Source organism: Xyrauchen texanus, chromosome 1 (genome assembly GCF_025860055.1).
Source record: "Xyrauchen texanus isolate HMW12.3.18 chromosome 1, RBS_HiC_50CHRs, whole genome shotgun sequence".
NCBI classification, from domain to species: domain Eukaryota; kingdom Metazoa; phylum Chordata; class Actinopteri; order Cypriniformes; family Catostomidae; genus Xyrauchen; species Xyrauchen texanus.
In genome coordinates this window covers 26,389,788-26,406,483 of record NC_068276.1, presented here as the reverse complement: position 1 = coordinate 26,406,483, position 16,696 = coordinate 26,389,788, and the positions used below count along the sequence as shown (strand labels likewise).

Below are 16,696 nucleotides of genomic sequence, written 5' to 3'. Positions count from 1 at the left end.
TGACCGCTGCAATAACAAGGATCTACAAAGCTGTCACCGTTTCACGTGGAGGATTTTTTTTGTTGAGAACTCTTAGTTTAAGAGGTTCTGAATTTTTTTTTTGTGAAGAGATGCTGTTTTTTTTTTTTTTTTTTTTACATTGTAATAGTAATTTTTCATGTTATTAATGTCCTGACTATACATTGTGATCAGTTGAATGCTGCTTTGGTGAATAAAAGTACAACATTTCGTTCCATAAGAGCAAAATCTGTATGTTATTCCAAACTTTTGTGTGTATTATGTGTAGAAAAAAGCTATTTATTTCTTTTTACTGGTGTAGTGGGCGTTTTTGTCTGTTTATAGATATAATGGAAACCATTGTACTTGTGCATTAAAAAAATCCAGTGGTTGGCACAAACAATTTCATGTTTTCGTTAAAAACAAATAAACTACACTTCTCTTTAATTCATTCACTTTCTTTGTGTATGTGTGAATAAACTGATGCACCACAAAGGGTTTCACGTAATGAACACACTGTCAATATTTATACAGACAGATATGGTTTTATGTAGTTGGCGCTTAGGCTCGTGAGCGCTGTTGCTCTGTCTGTGCAGCGCGTGTAATAAATGGTAGGGAGGGACTGAACACAACACGAAGTCTGCTGCTGCTGTACATAGCAGCCACCAAAGCTCTCACCTCACTATCAATTATTCTGCCTTACCAAATCTTCAACCGGCAAATACCAACCTTTTCTATGCACTGTTACATGCAGGTGCAGAGGGACCATTAATCGCCATGATAGCCATTTTCGCTCGTGCACCGAATAGGCCTTTGGCAGTTTATGGTAAGCTTTAGCCTCACCTTTCAGTTCTTTATAACACAACAGCGGCATGCTCAAACCATTTCAAATGTGACATTGTGTTCAATATTCTGAGCTTGCATTTCAGTTTTTTTAATGGCCTATATGTCAATTGCACGATTAGCTTTATTGTACTGTGAAACAAAGACGATATTGCATGATATTACTGTGAAATTTCAGCAGCTGACTCATGTACAGTCGTAGGTGGAGGGGATTGATCACATCAACCACAGACAAGCAGCTGTACAGCCGGGCTAATGCGACAAGCTACTCATGTTACACAGACCTGTATTCAATAGACAGTCATTTTAGTTTACTATTTAACCCAAGACACTATTAACGCGATAATTTAATGTAGCCACAGAGCATGCAATGTGTTGTTAGTGAATAACACGCTGTATTATTAGCTTAGCTTACTGGCGTCTGCTGGTCTGTTAGCTTCACTCATGCTAACGCCAATAATTTACAGACGTGAACACATAACTGTTTACTTCATAAGCACAGAATGTCGACCTTTTGAACACAAATAACACACGTATTCGGGTCTTTTACGAATATTTAAGCAAAGAGTGGTTCAAGAGCAAGGGTTGTTTAAGTAACGTTAGCCGACAGTCAGCTATGTGAAAGGATGCTTCAGCTAGATGATTAAGCAAACCGCAAGACTGGCAAAACTTGTACTGGGAATCCCTAGAAACCAGTGACAGTCAGACAGTTAGCTGGAAACGTCATAGTATTTTATCAGCCATACTTAGTACTGGCTTGTTGTAAATGTAATTTCTAGAACCTAGAGAAAGGCTAATTAACCAGATGTGCTGCTGTATACTTACGTTGTACATAACGGACAACCTGTAATTTGAATCGGATTGGAAAATGTAAGATATCTGGCATTATGAATTTATAGGAGTGGTCTTATATTCTTTTGACCATTTGAGAGGTAAATGAGTTAGACAGCCAGCAGTGTACACCTAGCTTTCTTATGAGAATAATCACTGCTGTATATGGTACAAAACTGCTGCATGATTACTCTTTGAAATAGATATCTGGTGTAGGAACCGGCAGCCTCGTAATTTCGTATGAAAGGGTTTAGTGCATGTTATCATAGGCTGATCTGAAATGTTTATTAAAAATTAAGGAGCTATAGGCTGCATTGTTTTAATTCATACTGTAGAAATTAACAGGGACATACCATGCAATCATTAGACAACATTTGCCTGTTGCACTAGTGTCATACTCGTTCTGGTCAAGTTTCTTATAAAATCAAACAATGGTATAAGATGTGGAAAATCAGACCTTCTAAAGTCGACCTACTAATGAAAGTTTGCTGACTCAATAAATAAGTAATTAATCAATGGGATGACTCGAGACCTAGATTTAGACACTTGTGCTGAATTCCCAAAGCCTGTCTTTTCGATCGTTACTTTGGCAAGTTGACAATTATGTGTCATTGTGACTCTTCTAGACCTGAGGACCTTTCTAGCTAGTTCAGTGCTGAAGTGACAGCTACCATTTCCATTTCCTTTAATGCATAATTAATCACCACTTTGTATTGTTAATCATTGTTTATGATTGTACCAGAATTTCTTGAGGTTATATTCTTGAATCTTTTAATATCTACTTTAAACCGATGCATTGGTTTTGCCTCATTTGCTGAATAAGGGAACAGGTTTCTCTGGTAATGTGTGTGTGAGACCTTTCACGGCTCAATTCCACTGTACCTGTTTATCTCTTAGATGTGACGTTGTGGGTGTAAGGTGGCAACATGGCTGCAATGATACCGCCAGTTAAACTAAAATGGCTGGAGCACCTCAACAGCTCCTGGATTGCTGAGGACAGCGAGTCCATCTCAACACGCGAAGGAGTTGCTGTGCTGTACGGCAAGCTGCTGGCCAACAAGGAGGTGGTTCTTCTCCCTCAGCAGGTGCTCTGTCTAAAGGGCCCTCAGCTGCCGGACTTTGAGAGGGACTGTCTCTCCAGCGATGAGCAGGAGCATTATCTGGACGCGCTGCTGGCCAGTCAGTTGGCTCTGGCCAAGACGGTCTGCTCAGACTCGCCTTTCGCCACTGCCTTGCGCAAACGCCTGCTGGTACTGCAGCGTGTTTTTTATGCACTTTCCAACAAATACCATGACAAGGGCAAGGTCAAGCAGCAGCAGCACTCTACTGAGAACACTTTGGGTTCTGCTGACATGCAAGCAGTTAGTGAGCGTCCTCGCTCTAGTACAGACGCTCTTATTGAGATGGGCGTGCGGACTGGTCTTAGCTTGCTGTTCGCTCTGCTCAGACAGAGCTGGACACTTCCTCCAGCCGGGCCAGGAATCAACCTCTGCAACGATGTCATCACTACAGCCATCGAAGTGGTGGGCTCCCTTCCACCACTATCATTGGCGAATGAGAGCAAGATTCCACAGATGGGCTTGGACTGCTTGGCCCAAGTGACCACGTTTTTGAAAGGAGTGACCATGCGGAACTCGGGGGCAGACGTGGTGGGGAGGAGGCTGGCATGCGAATTGCTACTGGGCTTGGCGGCACAAAGGGGATCACTGCGCTACCTGCTGGAATGGGTGGAAATGGCACTGGCTGCATCGGCTGGTGTCACTAGCCAGGATATACAGAGCCAGGAGGGACTGATGGGATACAACTGCTTCATGAACATTCTAATGCAGATGAGAAGTTCACTGGTACCTACTCACAAAAACACAACACTGTCATGACACCAATGATAATGATAATTTAATCCTACTTGCAAAAAATTTCATTACATGCTATATCAACAATTTGTTCTGGATTTGCAATTACAGTATATTTGAGTGAAGAGATGCTGTTGATTAGGCTATATAAAGATGTGTGTTGACTTTTGTTTTAAATGTCTGGTGTTGTAGGGTTCATCTAATGATCGGAGCCAGTGGAGAGAGCCGACCCGCACACCTGATGACCTCTGTTCCCTTTATGAGGCTGCACTTTGTCTGTTCGAGGAGGTAACATAAAAACTATTGTCTATTTGAAAATATATGTTTAATTTAAACAAGAGGAGACCAGATCTGTTAAAATATGGCTTTCATATTAATTACTCAATGAAATCTAGTTTATGATAACATTGTATTGAGGTGTGATGTAGTCTTTTAAGGAAAGAAAACTAAAACAACATTTTTTTATCACCCTTGTATTAATTTGGAGATGTAGGACATCTTTGATGAAGACTTTACACATTTAGCTGTTAAAGGTGCTGTAAGCAATTCGTTTTTCATGGAAAAGTATGCAAAAGAAATGTCCCTCTCCCTTAGATAATAATGAAATATGTGTCCTAAGATATCTCACTGGTCTCTGTGACAGCTTTAGACTTTAACTGCAAGCAAAAATATGCCTGCGGAACGCGGACATTGACACTTTTTTCACCGGTCAATAATTTTGTTCTTTCTCATTGAAGCGGATCATTGAGGCTATGATCCATAATGTTTGTCAGTTGGGGCGTTATTGTGCCATTGTTGAATTTGACAGCCACAGGAACAAACAATGCTTCTCTTTTGCTTCGTTTTGGTCTCAAAATTATCTGTAGAGGGCTGGGTTTTGGAATGAGGGGGCATGGCAAATTCAATGGCTCAGTCACGTGAAAAATTCAGAATGCTATAATGGATCGTGTTGAAGCGCCAAATATTTGCAGGAAATGCAGCCATTTCTTTCTCATATACCAAATAATTTATTTTTCAATTCCCTTATGCTATAGGTGTGCCACATGGCTTCAGACTACTCAAGAACCTGTGCAAGTCCAGACAGCATCCAGGCGGGCGAAGCGGCAATGGTATCTGAGACCTGTGAGGTGTACGTGTGGGGCAGCAACAGCAGCCACCAGCTTGTAGAGGGCACTCAAGAGAAAATCCTACAACCTAAAGTAGCTTCCAGCTTCAGTGATGCACAAACGGTATTAAGCATATTCATATTAACCATTTATACATTGTTGTTAGTATTCTCCTCTGTACCCACTATGGAAGTTTTTCTTTTCAAGCGGGTATGTCTTAATGACCAAATTTTCTATCTTTCAGATTGAAGCTGGCCAGTACTGCACTTTCGTCATCTCCTCTGATGGTTCAGTCCGAGCGTGTGGGAAGGGTAGCTATGGCCGCCTGGGACTGGGTGACTCAAATAATCAGTCCACTCTTAAGAAGCTGACCTTTGAACCTCATCGTGCCATTAAGAAAGTTTCATCATCCAAAGGCTCAGATGGCCACACGTTGGCTTTCACCAGTGAGGGGGAGGTGTTCAGCTGGGGTGACGGAGACTATGGCAAACTGGGTCATGGCAACAGCTCAACCCAGAAATACCCCAAACTAATACAGGGCCCTCTGCAAGGAAAGGTACTTGGCTCATATAGTTATGCATCACTTGAACATCTCAGGCACTCAAAACAAATCTGTGAGTTTAAATGATTAATATCTTGGATTGTGTGTAGGTGGTGGTTTGTGTGTCAGCAGGCTATAGACACAGTGCTGCAGTCAGTGAAGATGGAGAGCTCTACACATGGGGAGAGGGGGACTTTGGAAGATTAGGTATTTTCTAACTCTCTGTATTTCTGCTGTATTTATTACCTATACACACTTCATATCTGTAGGGTTCCCACATACAAACCCAATTCTGATTCAGTTTGAAAAATGCTAATAGATACAAAAAGGAGAGGGGGTTTGAATCCAGGGTGTGCTGAGTGACACCAGCCAGGTCTCCTAAGCAACCAAATTGGCCCGGTTGCTAGGGAGGGTAAAGTCACATGGGATAACCTCCTCATGGTTGCTATAATGTGGTTCGCTCTCGGTGGGGTGCGTGGTGAGTTGTGCTTGGATGCCGCGGAGAAAAGTGTGAATAGCATGCCATGTCTCTGTGGTAATGTGCTCAACAAGCCACGTGATAAGATGTGCGGATTGATGGTCTCAGACGTGGAGGCAACTGAGGTTCTTAGAAAAAATGAATACATAAAAAAAAAGAGTGATTTGTAAAATCGGTTCACCTTGTGATAAAATATTATTTGTGAATTGAATGTGTTTTTTTCTCTAAATAATATACACTAATTTCAAATCAGATGATGCAACAAGCTCCAAAAATTTTGCGACAAATTTCCGTTCCCTCACTGTGTTACCACTGTCATGCGTCTGTAATGGATGTTATGGCATGGGATCATATAATGTGTTGTTGTAGTGTTTTCAAACTAGCTCAGTGTGAATCAAATTTACAAATCACTCCTTTTTGTTATTATAAGCATTTTCCATACTGTCCCAACTTTTTCTGAAGTTCTACATGGAAAAGCTGAAAGAATAAGGGAATTTTAAAGTTGTGATTTCCAGGAAAAATTATGAAAGTGTAATTGTTTTAAGTCAATAAAAATCTTCTCAATTATACTCTGCTGTAAAATATTTCAGTACCTAGAAATTGCTCTCTCTGAGTGCAATTTCTGTAAAATGATTCTAAAAAACACTTATCAAGAGCAACTGGATAAGTCATGGAAATGTATTGGTCTCAAGGTGTGGGAACCCTGTATCTGCCAGCAATGTTATAATATATATATATATATATATATATTACTTAATTTTATGTTTACAGATATGTATGTTTGTCTACACTTTATGTAGGTCATGGTGACAGTAACAGTAGGAATATTCCCACACTTGTTAAAGACATCAGTAATGTGGGTGAAGTGTCATGTGGAAGCTCCCACACCATTGCCCTATCTAAAGATGGACGTACTGTCTGGTCTTTTGGAGGTGGAGACAATGGTGAGTTGACTAATATTGCAGAGGAGATATATGTATGGGGCTGCTGTGCTGTTTGTTTTGTCAGTAAATGTTGCTTACTTTTTAATCCACTTATAGGTAATATTGCATGTAGTTACTTGTTTATATGATGATGGAAATCCTATGGTTAGGCAAACCACTCCTGGATCATCATCATTTGTTATGCTTCTCTGCAGGAAAACTGGGTCATGGAGACACCAATCGTGTGTATAAACCTAAAGTGGTGGAGGCGCTCCAGGGAATGTTCATTCGCAAAGTATGTGCTGGCAGCCAGTCATCTCTGGCCCTTACCTCTACTGGTCAGGTATGTCATGAAACTGATTGTTGAAATCTACCTAGCTCACTTCGCATTTTTGATAATTTCATGGTTTTTGAATTTTTTGTGTAGGTATACGCTTGGGGCTGTGGTGCATGTCTTGGATGTGGTTCGTCAGAGGCCACAGCTTTAAGGCCAAAACTGATCGAGGAGCTTGCTTCAACCAGAGTCGTTGACATCTCCATAGGAGACAGCCACTGCCTTGCTTTATCTCATGGTAAGATGGTACCGTAAACAGTGTCAGAAATGAACACTGTAGGGCAAAAGTTGCATTAAAGTATTTTTTTAAATACTTAAGTTAAAGAATTGATTAAGTTCTCAATCTGAATAATTCGATTTCGATTAGAACTCGTAGTTTATTTGAATGTGTATTACTAGGCTTATAATAGAATATTAAGAATTGTATCAGAATTTATAAATAAAAACAGAGGAACTCATTATGTGGGCAGTTTTTTCCCCCACATTTCGGATTTCGGTGGCATTTTTGCCTCGATTTCCCCCTTAATTGCTGACCCTGACTGTAAATCACTTGAAACCAATGTAGAGTGCCCAAAGATACTTGTCTATCTAAAATTCTGTTATCATTTACTCACCCTCATGCCATTCCAAACTTGTTTTTCCATAGAACACAAACTGAGAGGTTAGGAAATGTCAGCCTCAGTCACCATTCACTTTCAATGTATGGGAAAAAAGATGCAGTGAATGTAAATTGTGACCAAGTCCTCTGCCTAACATCTCCTTTTGTGTTCCATGGAAGAAAAGTAAACCCAAATGAGTTAGGAACAATATTAGGGTGAGTAAATTTTTGTATGAACCATCCCTTTGAATGGTTGCAAAAACAATATTGAGCACAGCAAGACATTCCTGCTAATTCTTTATAGTACTGCATAATTCACCAAATAATCAATACACTACAACAATAGTATATTTCTTGGTTTATGTTCCTCCTCAAATATCCCTCAGATCTTTATCATATTTTCAGTTTCACTCTGTTGCATAAAGAACTAAACTAAACAATCAATGGCTGGTGGTAGGGTGCTGTTGGGTTATTGAATTTACTTGGAGCAGTACTGTAAGGGTTGTTTGAGATAGTGGAGAAAGAGAGGGGTCAGACTAGTAGCAGCAGGGTATGTGCTGACTCATAGACACTCAGATAAGGTGAAGCGAGGGGCCCTTACATACGATGTCACAGACAATTTGACACGGTGTGCTTAAACCGAACATGGACTGTTCACATGTGTTACAAAAATTGAGGGGGCAGATTGCCTTGTCAGCTTAGGCCAGACTGCTTCACACACCTGCACTATAAAATGGATAAGCCTGAAATAATTTGCCTTATTATAAAACAACTTTTTTGTAGTAACTACTAAGTTTTAACTACTTGCTGTGCTGTGGATTTGATCTAAGGGCTTTTGTTTTTCATGTGGATGTTTCTTTTGAAGACAATGAAGTGTATGCCTGGGGCAATAACTCCATGGGCCAGTGCGGTCAAGGGAATTCCACTGGACCCATCACCAAACCCAAGAAGGTGATTGGTTTAGATGGAGTGGCCATTCAGCAGATCTCTGCTGGCACCTCCCACAGCTTGGCATGGACTGCTCTCCCTAGAGACAGGTTAGCAAAAACTTTGAACCCCAGTATGAGTGAAATTGTTGCCAAAATCTTCCTATTAAAAAGAGAATTTAGAAATTCATTACCCTTATTTAAAATTGATTGATTTATTGTGCATGGTTTTTCCTATTAATAACGTTTTATTTTGTGCATTCTTGTGGCAAGAAGTTTCTGTTCTTTTGGGTTTCTTCTTTATTTTCCTTTAGTTACTATACATTTTTTTTGTATTTCTAGATCTAAGCCATTTATTATGTATGTGTTTGTGTAGGCAGGTGGTGGCCTGGCACAGGCCGTACTGTGTGGACCTGGAAGAAAGCACTTTCTCTCACCTTCGCTCATTCCTGGATCGATACTGTGACGGCATCAACAACGAGATCCCACCACTGCCTTTCCCATCCTCCAAGTGTGTATTCTGCCACCACCATAGACTAGTGCAGTTTGGTCACTTATGTTTAGACCATTATTTTTGAAGAATATTATTGAAGAATCACTGCTGCTTTTGAGATTAAGTTGAGTCTTAAACACTGGTCATAATACCCCTATAATATGACTTAATGAGCACAGTTTCTCATGGAAGACAGGACATATCTAAGGGCTAAGGTCTCTCTCTCTCTTTTTTTTAAATAGCCAATAGCCTTTAGTTTACATCACAGCCATAAACATGTCAGAGCAGGTGGTTTAGGGTGCGGGGACATTCTCATTCTATAAACCACAAAACTCCAAATTTAATTTCATGGTTTCTTTAATCAACATTTAAAAAAAAAAAAAAAAAACTTCTTTAAGATTATTATATATTAACTGAAAATTCTTGCACCCTGGAGTTCAGAGTATAACTTTTGTTTTGGGCCAACAGGGAGCATCATAACTTCTTGAAATTGTGCCTGAGGCTATTGTCCAATCACCTGGCTTTAGCACTGGCTGGGGGTGTGGCCACCAGTATTTTGGGAGGTCAAGCACGGCCACTCCGCAATCTGCTCTTTAGACTGATGGATGCCTCAGTGCCTGATGAAATCCAAGAGGTCTGTGTTTGTGGTAGCACGCTTTCATGTATTTCTGTGATGTTTTTGATGACTCATAGTTTTCTCTGATTTAATGAAATTGTGTGTTTTGTAGGCCGTCATTGAGACTCTGTCAGTAGGAGCGACAATGCTGCTGCCCCCTCTTAGAGAGAGAATGGAACTTCTGCATTCACTCCTTCCTCAAGGGCCAGACCGCTGGGAGAGCCTCTCCAAAGGACAGGTATGTGTGCGCTTGTTTGTAAGGATCAGACGGTCAAATTTAACTTGCAAAAGCATCTGTCAGTCATGCTCTTGTGTATTTGTGTGTGTTATCTGTTACAGAGGATGCAGTTGGACATAATTCTCACTAGTTTGCAGGATCACACCCATGTGGCATCTCTTTTAGGCTACAGCGCTCCTCCAGATGCCTCTGAACCACCCAGTCATCCTTCTGACTCTACGCAAGTGCCTGGCACACAGCCTGATACACATCCTGACACACATTTGGCAGAGATCTTAATGAAAACTCTACTAAGGAACCTGGGCTTTTACACGGTCAGTCTTCTGCAGATCAAGATCTCAAGGCTTTATTTACACTGTCCACCAGATGGTTCTAATGAGATCTGGCATAGATCAGATCTTGTTTCATGGGTTTAAAAGGGCCATTTTCAAATATGGTTCTGAATCTTATTGGTAGGCTTTTGGGGGGTATTTACACTTTGTCACTTCACACATTTTTACTGATCGGATTGCTATCTGATATAATAAGCACATTCCATTTACACTTGGTCTGTTTATGATCAGATAGCTATCTGATCTGTAAAAATGCATTAAGTGACAGTGTAAATGCTGCCTTTTGATATCTGGTTATCTTACCTACATCTAAACACACTGATGTTTACAATACAGATCAACACATGTTTGAAAATGCAGCCTCCAATATATACTACTGGTTGACTCCACAGGGGTTCAACTGCTCCTTCCTAGAGACTTAAACAACAGCCTGTTTTCACGTGTGTGTATGTTAACCCCACAGGACCAGGCATTTGGAGAGCTGGAAAAGAACAGTGATAAGATCTTGCAGGAAACATCATCATCTGAGAGCAGCCAGCCAGCTCACCTTCATGAATTGCTCTGTTCTTTACAGAAGCAACTACTGGCTTATTGCCATATCAACTGCGTTACAGAGGTACATAAGCACATACATATCTGAAAGCAAATCAGAAGCACTATCTTTGAATGTTCTGCCAGAATGATTTACTTCTGTATGTGTGTGTTTGTCAGGGCTGCAGTAGTGTGGCTCTTCTACATAAGCACTTGCAGTTATTGTTGCCTCATGCCACAGATATTTATAATCGTTCTGCAACTCTTCTGAGAGAAAGCTCTGGAAATGGCAGTGTGTGTGAGAAGCTACGAGGTTTGTGAAAAAAATAAAATAAAAAAATATATATACAGTGTATCTGGAAAGTATTCACAACTTTTGTTGAAGCACCTTTGGCACCAATTACAGCCTCAAGTCTTTTTGTGTATGATGCTACAAGCTTGGCACGCCTATTTTTGGGCAGGTTCTCTCATTCTTCTTTGCAGGACCTCTCAAGCTCCATCAGGTTGGATGAGGAGAGTCGGTGCACAGCCATTTTCAGATCTCTCCAGAGATGTTAATTCGGGTTCAAGTCTGGGCTCTGGCTGGGCCACTCAAGGACATTCACAGAGTTGTCCCATAGCCACTCCTTTGTTATCTTGCCTGTGTGCTTAAGGTCGTTGTCCTGTTGGAAGATGAACCTTCACCCCAATCTGAGGTCAAGAGCGCTCTGGAGCAGGTTTTCATCAAGGATGTCTCTGTACATTGCTGCATTCATCTTTCCCGCAATCCTGACTAGTCTCCCAGTTCCTGCCACTGAAAAATATCCCCACAGCATGATGCTGCCACCACCATGCTTCACTCTAGGATGGTATTGGCCAGGTGATGAGCGGTGCCTGGTTTCCATCAGACATGACGCTTGCCATTCAGGCCAAAGAGTTCAATCTTTGTTTCATCAAACCAGGCCTTTTGGCAAACTCCAGGTGGGCTGTTAGGTGCCCTTTACTGAGGAGTGGCTTCTGTCTGGCCACTCTAGCATACAGACCTGATTGGTGGAGTGATGCAGAGATGGTTGTTCTTCTGGAAGTTTCTCCACAGAGGAAACGCTGGAGCTCTGTCAGAGTGACCATCAGGTTCTTGGTCACCTCCCTGACTAAGGTCCTTCTCCCCCTATCACTCAGTTTGGCTGGACAGCCAGCTCTAGGAAGAGTCCTGGTGCTTTCAAACTTATTCCATTTACAGATGATGGAGGCCACTGTGCTCATTGGGACCTTCGAAGCTGCAGAATTATTTCTGTACCCTTCCCCAGATCTGTGCCTCAATACAATCCTGTCTCGGACGTCTACAGACAATTGCTTGGTTTGTGCTCTGACATGCACTGTTAACTGTGGGACCTTATATACACAGGTGTGTGCCTTTTCAAATCATGTCCAATCAACTGAATTTACCACAGGTGGACTCCAATCAAGTTGTAGAAACATCTCAAGAATGATCAGTGGAAACAGGATGCACCTGAGCTCAATTTTGAGTGTCATGGCAATGGCTGTGAATACTTATGTACATGTGATTTATTTGTATTTTTTTTTTTGTTCTTTTTTTCTTTTTAATACATTTGCAAAGATTTCAAACAAACTTCTTTCATATTGTCATTATGGGGTATTGTTTGTAGAATTTTGAGGAAAATAATGAATTTAATCCATTTTGGAATAAGGCTGTACATAACAAAATGTGGAAAAAGTGAAGCGCTGCGAATACTTTCCGGATGCACTGTGTACACACACATTTAAACTTAAACTCATATAAACTGCTAATGGACTAAACATATTGGCAAAATATATCTCTGACATTCTCTCTATGACTCTGTTTGTGGATGTTGTAGATGTGATCTACATGTCTGCAGCAGGCAGTATGTTGTGTCAGATTGTGACGTCCCTGCTGTTGTTGCCTGTATGGGTGGCAAGGCCATTGCTCAGTTACCTCTTAGACCTGCTGCCCCCTCTGGACCATCTCAACAGACTCCTACCTGCTGCTGCACCTCTAGAGGAACAGGAGTTACAGTGGCCTCTACACGGTCAGACTTTATTGAAATTCACATTTTCGATCTTACCTGTTACTTGTGTTTTTTATTTAATTTAATTTATCCATTTCTCCCAATTTAGAATGCCCAATTCCCACTACTTAGTAGGTCCTTGTGGTGGCATGATTACTCACCTCAATAAGGGTGGCAGAGGACAAGACTTAGTTGCATCCGCTCCTGAGACAGTAAATCTGTGCATCTTATCACGTGGTTCGTTGTGCATGACACCGCGGAGACTCCGCACAGGAGGCTCATGCTACTCTTCGCAATCCATGCACAACTAACCACGCGTCCCATTGAGAGCGGCAACCCCTAATCGTGACCACGAGGAGGTTACCCCATGTGACCATGCAACCGGGCCAGTTTGTTTGCTTAGGAGACCTGGGTGAAGTCAAGTTGTACCTTTGTTTTGAAATGTACAAGAATCAGTGCGGCAGTCACAGTTGGATCATGAACTGGGGTCTTGGACTTCCAGTGGCTTCCAAAGCCTTAAGCAGCGTTTCCCAAAACTGCACCAGGAAATACAGTGCAATTTGACCACTAGGCCGAATTGTTTAAATATTACGGCAATACAAATTTGAATTGTGGGTCCCTAGAGCCTCATTAGACCATAATCCTGTCCTGGCTGCAGTGTCATTCTGATATGATCAAATATGATGCATGTTGTAGCGGTTGAAGTTCTTGGGTAAAAAAACAAACAAACATTGTTGGTTTGAACCCTATCACCAAATATCATCATTGTGTTCTTTAGAAAATCACTTGTACTGTAAAGCCTAAAGAATGCCCCGTTTTGACACGAACGCTCAGCCTTTCAAGGTATTCTTCATTTGAATGTGCATGCATGCACATGTTGTCAGTGTATGCACACTATAACTTCTATGTGATGCACACACATTCTGACATGTACATCTAATGTTTTTGTTTCCACCTTTGTCTCCTGTTGTTTGCAGTGATTACATCTTTTTCTAGTGCTTCTTCATGAAAGCAATGGCTCAACTGTGAGTGTTGCTACCTTGTGGACCCACTTATTAGCACAAATAATTCCAGGTGCATTCACATACTACATGTTCAGAGTACGCATGGTTAGAAAAATGTTATTGCTGGAGAGCGTTCCTGTCCCTGTCGATAGTGTTCGCAGCAAGGTCCCCCAACAATAGTGATCTCCCCTTCAGTAGTGATCTCTGGGGGGACTACACTGGTTGCACCCAACCCCCCTCCGAAGCTCAGGGCAAGGTGCGACTGCTCCGGTTTCACCACCCTAAGAATGGCTCTGCTCGCAAATAATATACTGAGAATTTTTTTAATATACTGAGAACTTTCCTATCTTCCTGTAGGCACCCCAGATCTGGTTGATCCAGTTTGTGTGTCAGGACCGGCACAGTACTGGGTGTGGTTAGTGGATCTTGAGCGCACCGTAGCCCTTCTGGTGGGACGCTGTCTTGGGGGAATGCTGCAGGGTGCCCCACCCTCACCAGAGGAACAGCATACTGCTCACTGGCTCAAAACACCACTCTTCAGTAATGGCTTAGAGACTGACATACCCCAACTTGGTATGCACATACAAACACGCACATACTATTGTATGCCTGCAAAACTCATAGATCACAGGGTAAGCAGGTCAAATATTAAAGCTCAAAATAGTATGTTGATGTTTCAGATGCTTGTATCAGCTCTTTGCTGGAAGTGGCTTTATGTGGGAATGAGGAGCAAAGACCCTTTGATTGTCAGTTGCGTGCTGACATGAGTGTGCTAGTGGATTTGGCCCTTGGATCAACTAAAGAGCCCACGCACAGCCTGTGGACAAACTTGCAGGACTATGCCATCAGCAAGGGTATGACACACGCCTACTCGCCTGGTATCTCCTAAAGAATCACTTTTAGTTGCTATTGCTGTTTTTATACTTATTATCCCCTTTTTTTCCCAATTTGGAATGCCCAATTCCCACTTCTTAGTTCCTCGTGGTGGCACGGTTACTCAATCCAGTTGCCTCCGCTTCTGAGACCGTCAATCCGCGCATCTTATCACGTGGCTCATTGTGCATGACACCGCGGAGACTCCGCATGTGGAGGCTCATGCTACTCTCCGCGATCCATGCACAACTAACCACACTCCCTATTGAGAGCGAGAACTACAAATTACGACCACGAGGAGGTTATCCTATATGACTTTACCTTCCATAGAAACTGGGCCTTTTTTTTTTTGCTTAGGAGACCTGGCTGGAGTCACTCAGCACACCCTGGATTTGAACTTGCAATTCCAGGGGTGGTAGTCGGCATCAATACTCGCTGAGCTACCCAGGCCTCCCAGTTGCTATTGCTGTTTAGAAAGATCACACTACTTTAGATAAATATTTGTCCTTATCCGACTATAGCATGGATCTTATGTCATATTTGAACTTAAGATCCCTGCAATAGGGCACACCATTTTTCTACATTTACTGCTTTGAGTTTACAGTACACATAATGGCATTTGTCTCTCTTATTCAAGATTTCTATGTGACAGCTAGACATAAACCACATCTTTATGTTGTAAACTTGTCACAAAGCCTCGTTTTGTATGGTTGTAGTATGATTTAAGTTATATCAACTTGTATTTGTTAGGAATTGTGCGAGCCAACAGCTTTAATTGTGTGTGTGTGTGTGTGTGTGTGTGTGTGTGTGTGTGTGTGTGTGTGTGTGTGTGTGGCGTTGGGATAGATTGGGACAGTGCGTTGCTGCCTAACGAGGCTCTGTTAGACACAGTGTCACGGTTCGTACTTGGTGTACTGCTGAAACACACAGGGCTGCTGGGACAGGCATGTGGAGAGGGGAGGTATGACCTTGAAGCCAACATTACTATAGAGAGTGGTACATAATATTACACAGCTGTGGACACTGCTGAAATTTTTTTTCTCTCCATGCAGATATCAGCCATGTAAGCTGTTGGCTGAGGTGTATCGCAGTGTTTATAAGGTGCGCAATCGCCTCTTGGCTTGCAAGAACATGGAGCTCATCCAGACCCGCTCGTCATCCAGAGAACACTGGGTACGACTTCACATATGTTTGCACAGATGCTCTACTTCTCATATGTCTTCTCGTGTATTTAATGTAATTTCTTATTGGTGTCTGCAATGTTCAGATTCCTGATAACGTGGACTCAGTGGAGTTGGACCCTCAGGAGCACTCCTTCACTCGAACTATAGATGAGGAGGCTGAAATGATAGAGAGAGACAGAGAAAGAGAAAGAGAAAGAGAGGAAGGACACCAGGAGCAGGAAGACGATGAGGAGGAGAGAGAGCATGAGGTCATGACCGCAGGAAGTGAGTTCATACTTATAGGTCAAGGGCAAGTGCGTGTTCTGAGATGGGCTGATGCTTTGGGTGGCATTTTTTTAAGTTGTCTCACACGTTTGAACACACTTAATACCTTTACTGTTTATTGTCCCAGATCAGACATTGTAAAGATGTATTAATTTGCATAAATGTTATTGATTCAACATTACACGCAGTAAATACACTGTGCTACAATATACAACAAAGTTCATGTTGTTCCAAACCTGTGTGCTCTTTATTTTTTCTGTGGAACACCAAAAGAGAATTTTAGAAAAATCTTCATGCTGCTTTTTACATAGAACAGGGGTGTCAAACTCGGTTCCTGAAGGGCCACAGTCCAGCAGAGTTTAGCTCCAACCATTGTTAAATACAGCTGAAGCAGCTAATCAAGGTCTTCAGGAGTACTTCAACATTACAAGGAGGCATTTTGGAGCAGAGCTGGAACAAAACTCTGGATGGCTGTGGCCCTCCAGCACTTTTCAGTGAATAAAAACTTTAATATCTGTCTGTTCCTCTTCAGAAGACTGGTAATATAGTTCACGAGTCATATGAGCTGCTTTTATGCTTCTTGTTTGTCACAAAGAACTGTCGTTGTATGGAAAAACCTGTGTAAAAATTCTATGAAAAATTAGCTTTTTGTGTTCCAGAGAAGGAATAACCACAAATGGCTTTGGAATAGCATTTGGGTGAAC

At 41.8% G+C, this 16,696-nt stretch overlaps 1 protein-coding gene across 5 annotated transcripts in view; it reads left to right on the top strand.

Annotated features, from left to right (window-relative positions):
• The first annotated feature begins 608 nt into the window (after positions 1-608).
• herc1 (HECT and RLD domain containing E3 ubiquitin protein ligase family member 1) overlaps positions 609-16,696 on the top strand; it is a 59,914-nt gene continuing 43,826 nt past the window's right edge. For 4 of the 5 annotated variants that reach the window (XM_052114560.1, XM_052113820.1, XM_052115297.1 and 1 more), the window contains exons 1-22: positions 609-823; positions 2,569-3,515; positions 3,717-3,812; positions 4,559-4,753; positions 4,875-5,186; positions 5,282-5,378; positions 6,450-6,593; positions 6,788-6,915; positions 7,000-7,144; positions 8,370-8,541; positions 8,807-8,941; positions 9,392-9,557; positions 9,652-9,777; positions 9,879-10,091; positions 10,573-10,725; positions 10,821-10,953; positions 12,497-12,688; positions 14,029-14,244; positions 14,352-14,525; positions 15,391-15,505; positions 15,597-15,717; positions 15,812-15,992. In XM_052114560.1, the coding sequence (XP_051970520.1) occupies positions 2,598-3,515; positions 3,717-3,812; positions 4,559-4,753; positions 4,875-5,186; positions 5,282-5,378; positions 6,450-6,593; positions 6,788-6,915; positions 7,000-7,144; positions 8,370-8,541; positions 8,807-8,941; positions 9,392-9,557; positions 9,652-9,777; positions 9,879-10,091; positions 10,573-10,725; positions 10,821-10,953; positions 12,497-12,688; positions 14,029-14,244; positions 14,352-14,525; positions 15,391-15,505; positions 15,597-15,717; positions 15,812-15,992 (4,132 nt within the window). In that variant the 5' untranslated portion in view covers positions 609-823; positions 2,569-2,597. Of the gene's footprint in view, positions 824-1,570; positions 1,711-2,568; positions 3,516-3,716; positions 3,813-4,558; positions 4,754-4,874; positions 5,187-5,281; positions 5,379-6,449; positions 6,594-6,787; positions 6,916-6,999; positions 7,145-8,369; positions 8,542-8,806; positions 8,942-9,391; positions 9,558-9,651; positions 9,778-9,878; positions 10,092-10,572; positions 10,726-10,820; positions 10,954-12,496; positions 12,689-14,028; positions 14,245-14,351; positions 14,526-15,390; positions 15,506-15,596; positions 15,718-15,811; positions 15,993-16,696 lie in introns of those variants that run through there. The other variant, XM_052113138.1, reaches the window with a different exon arrangement.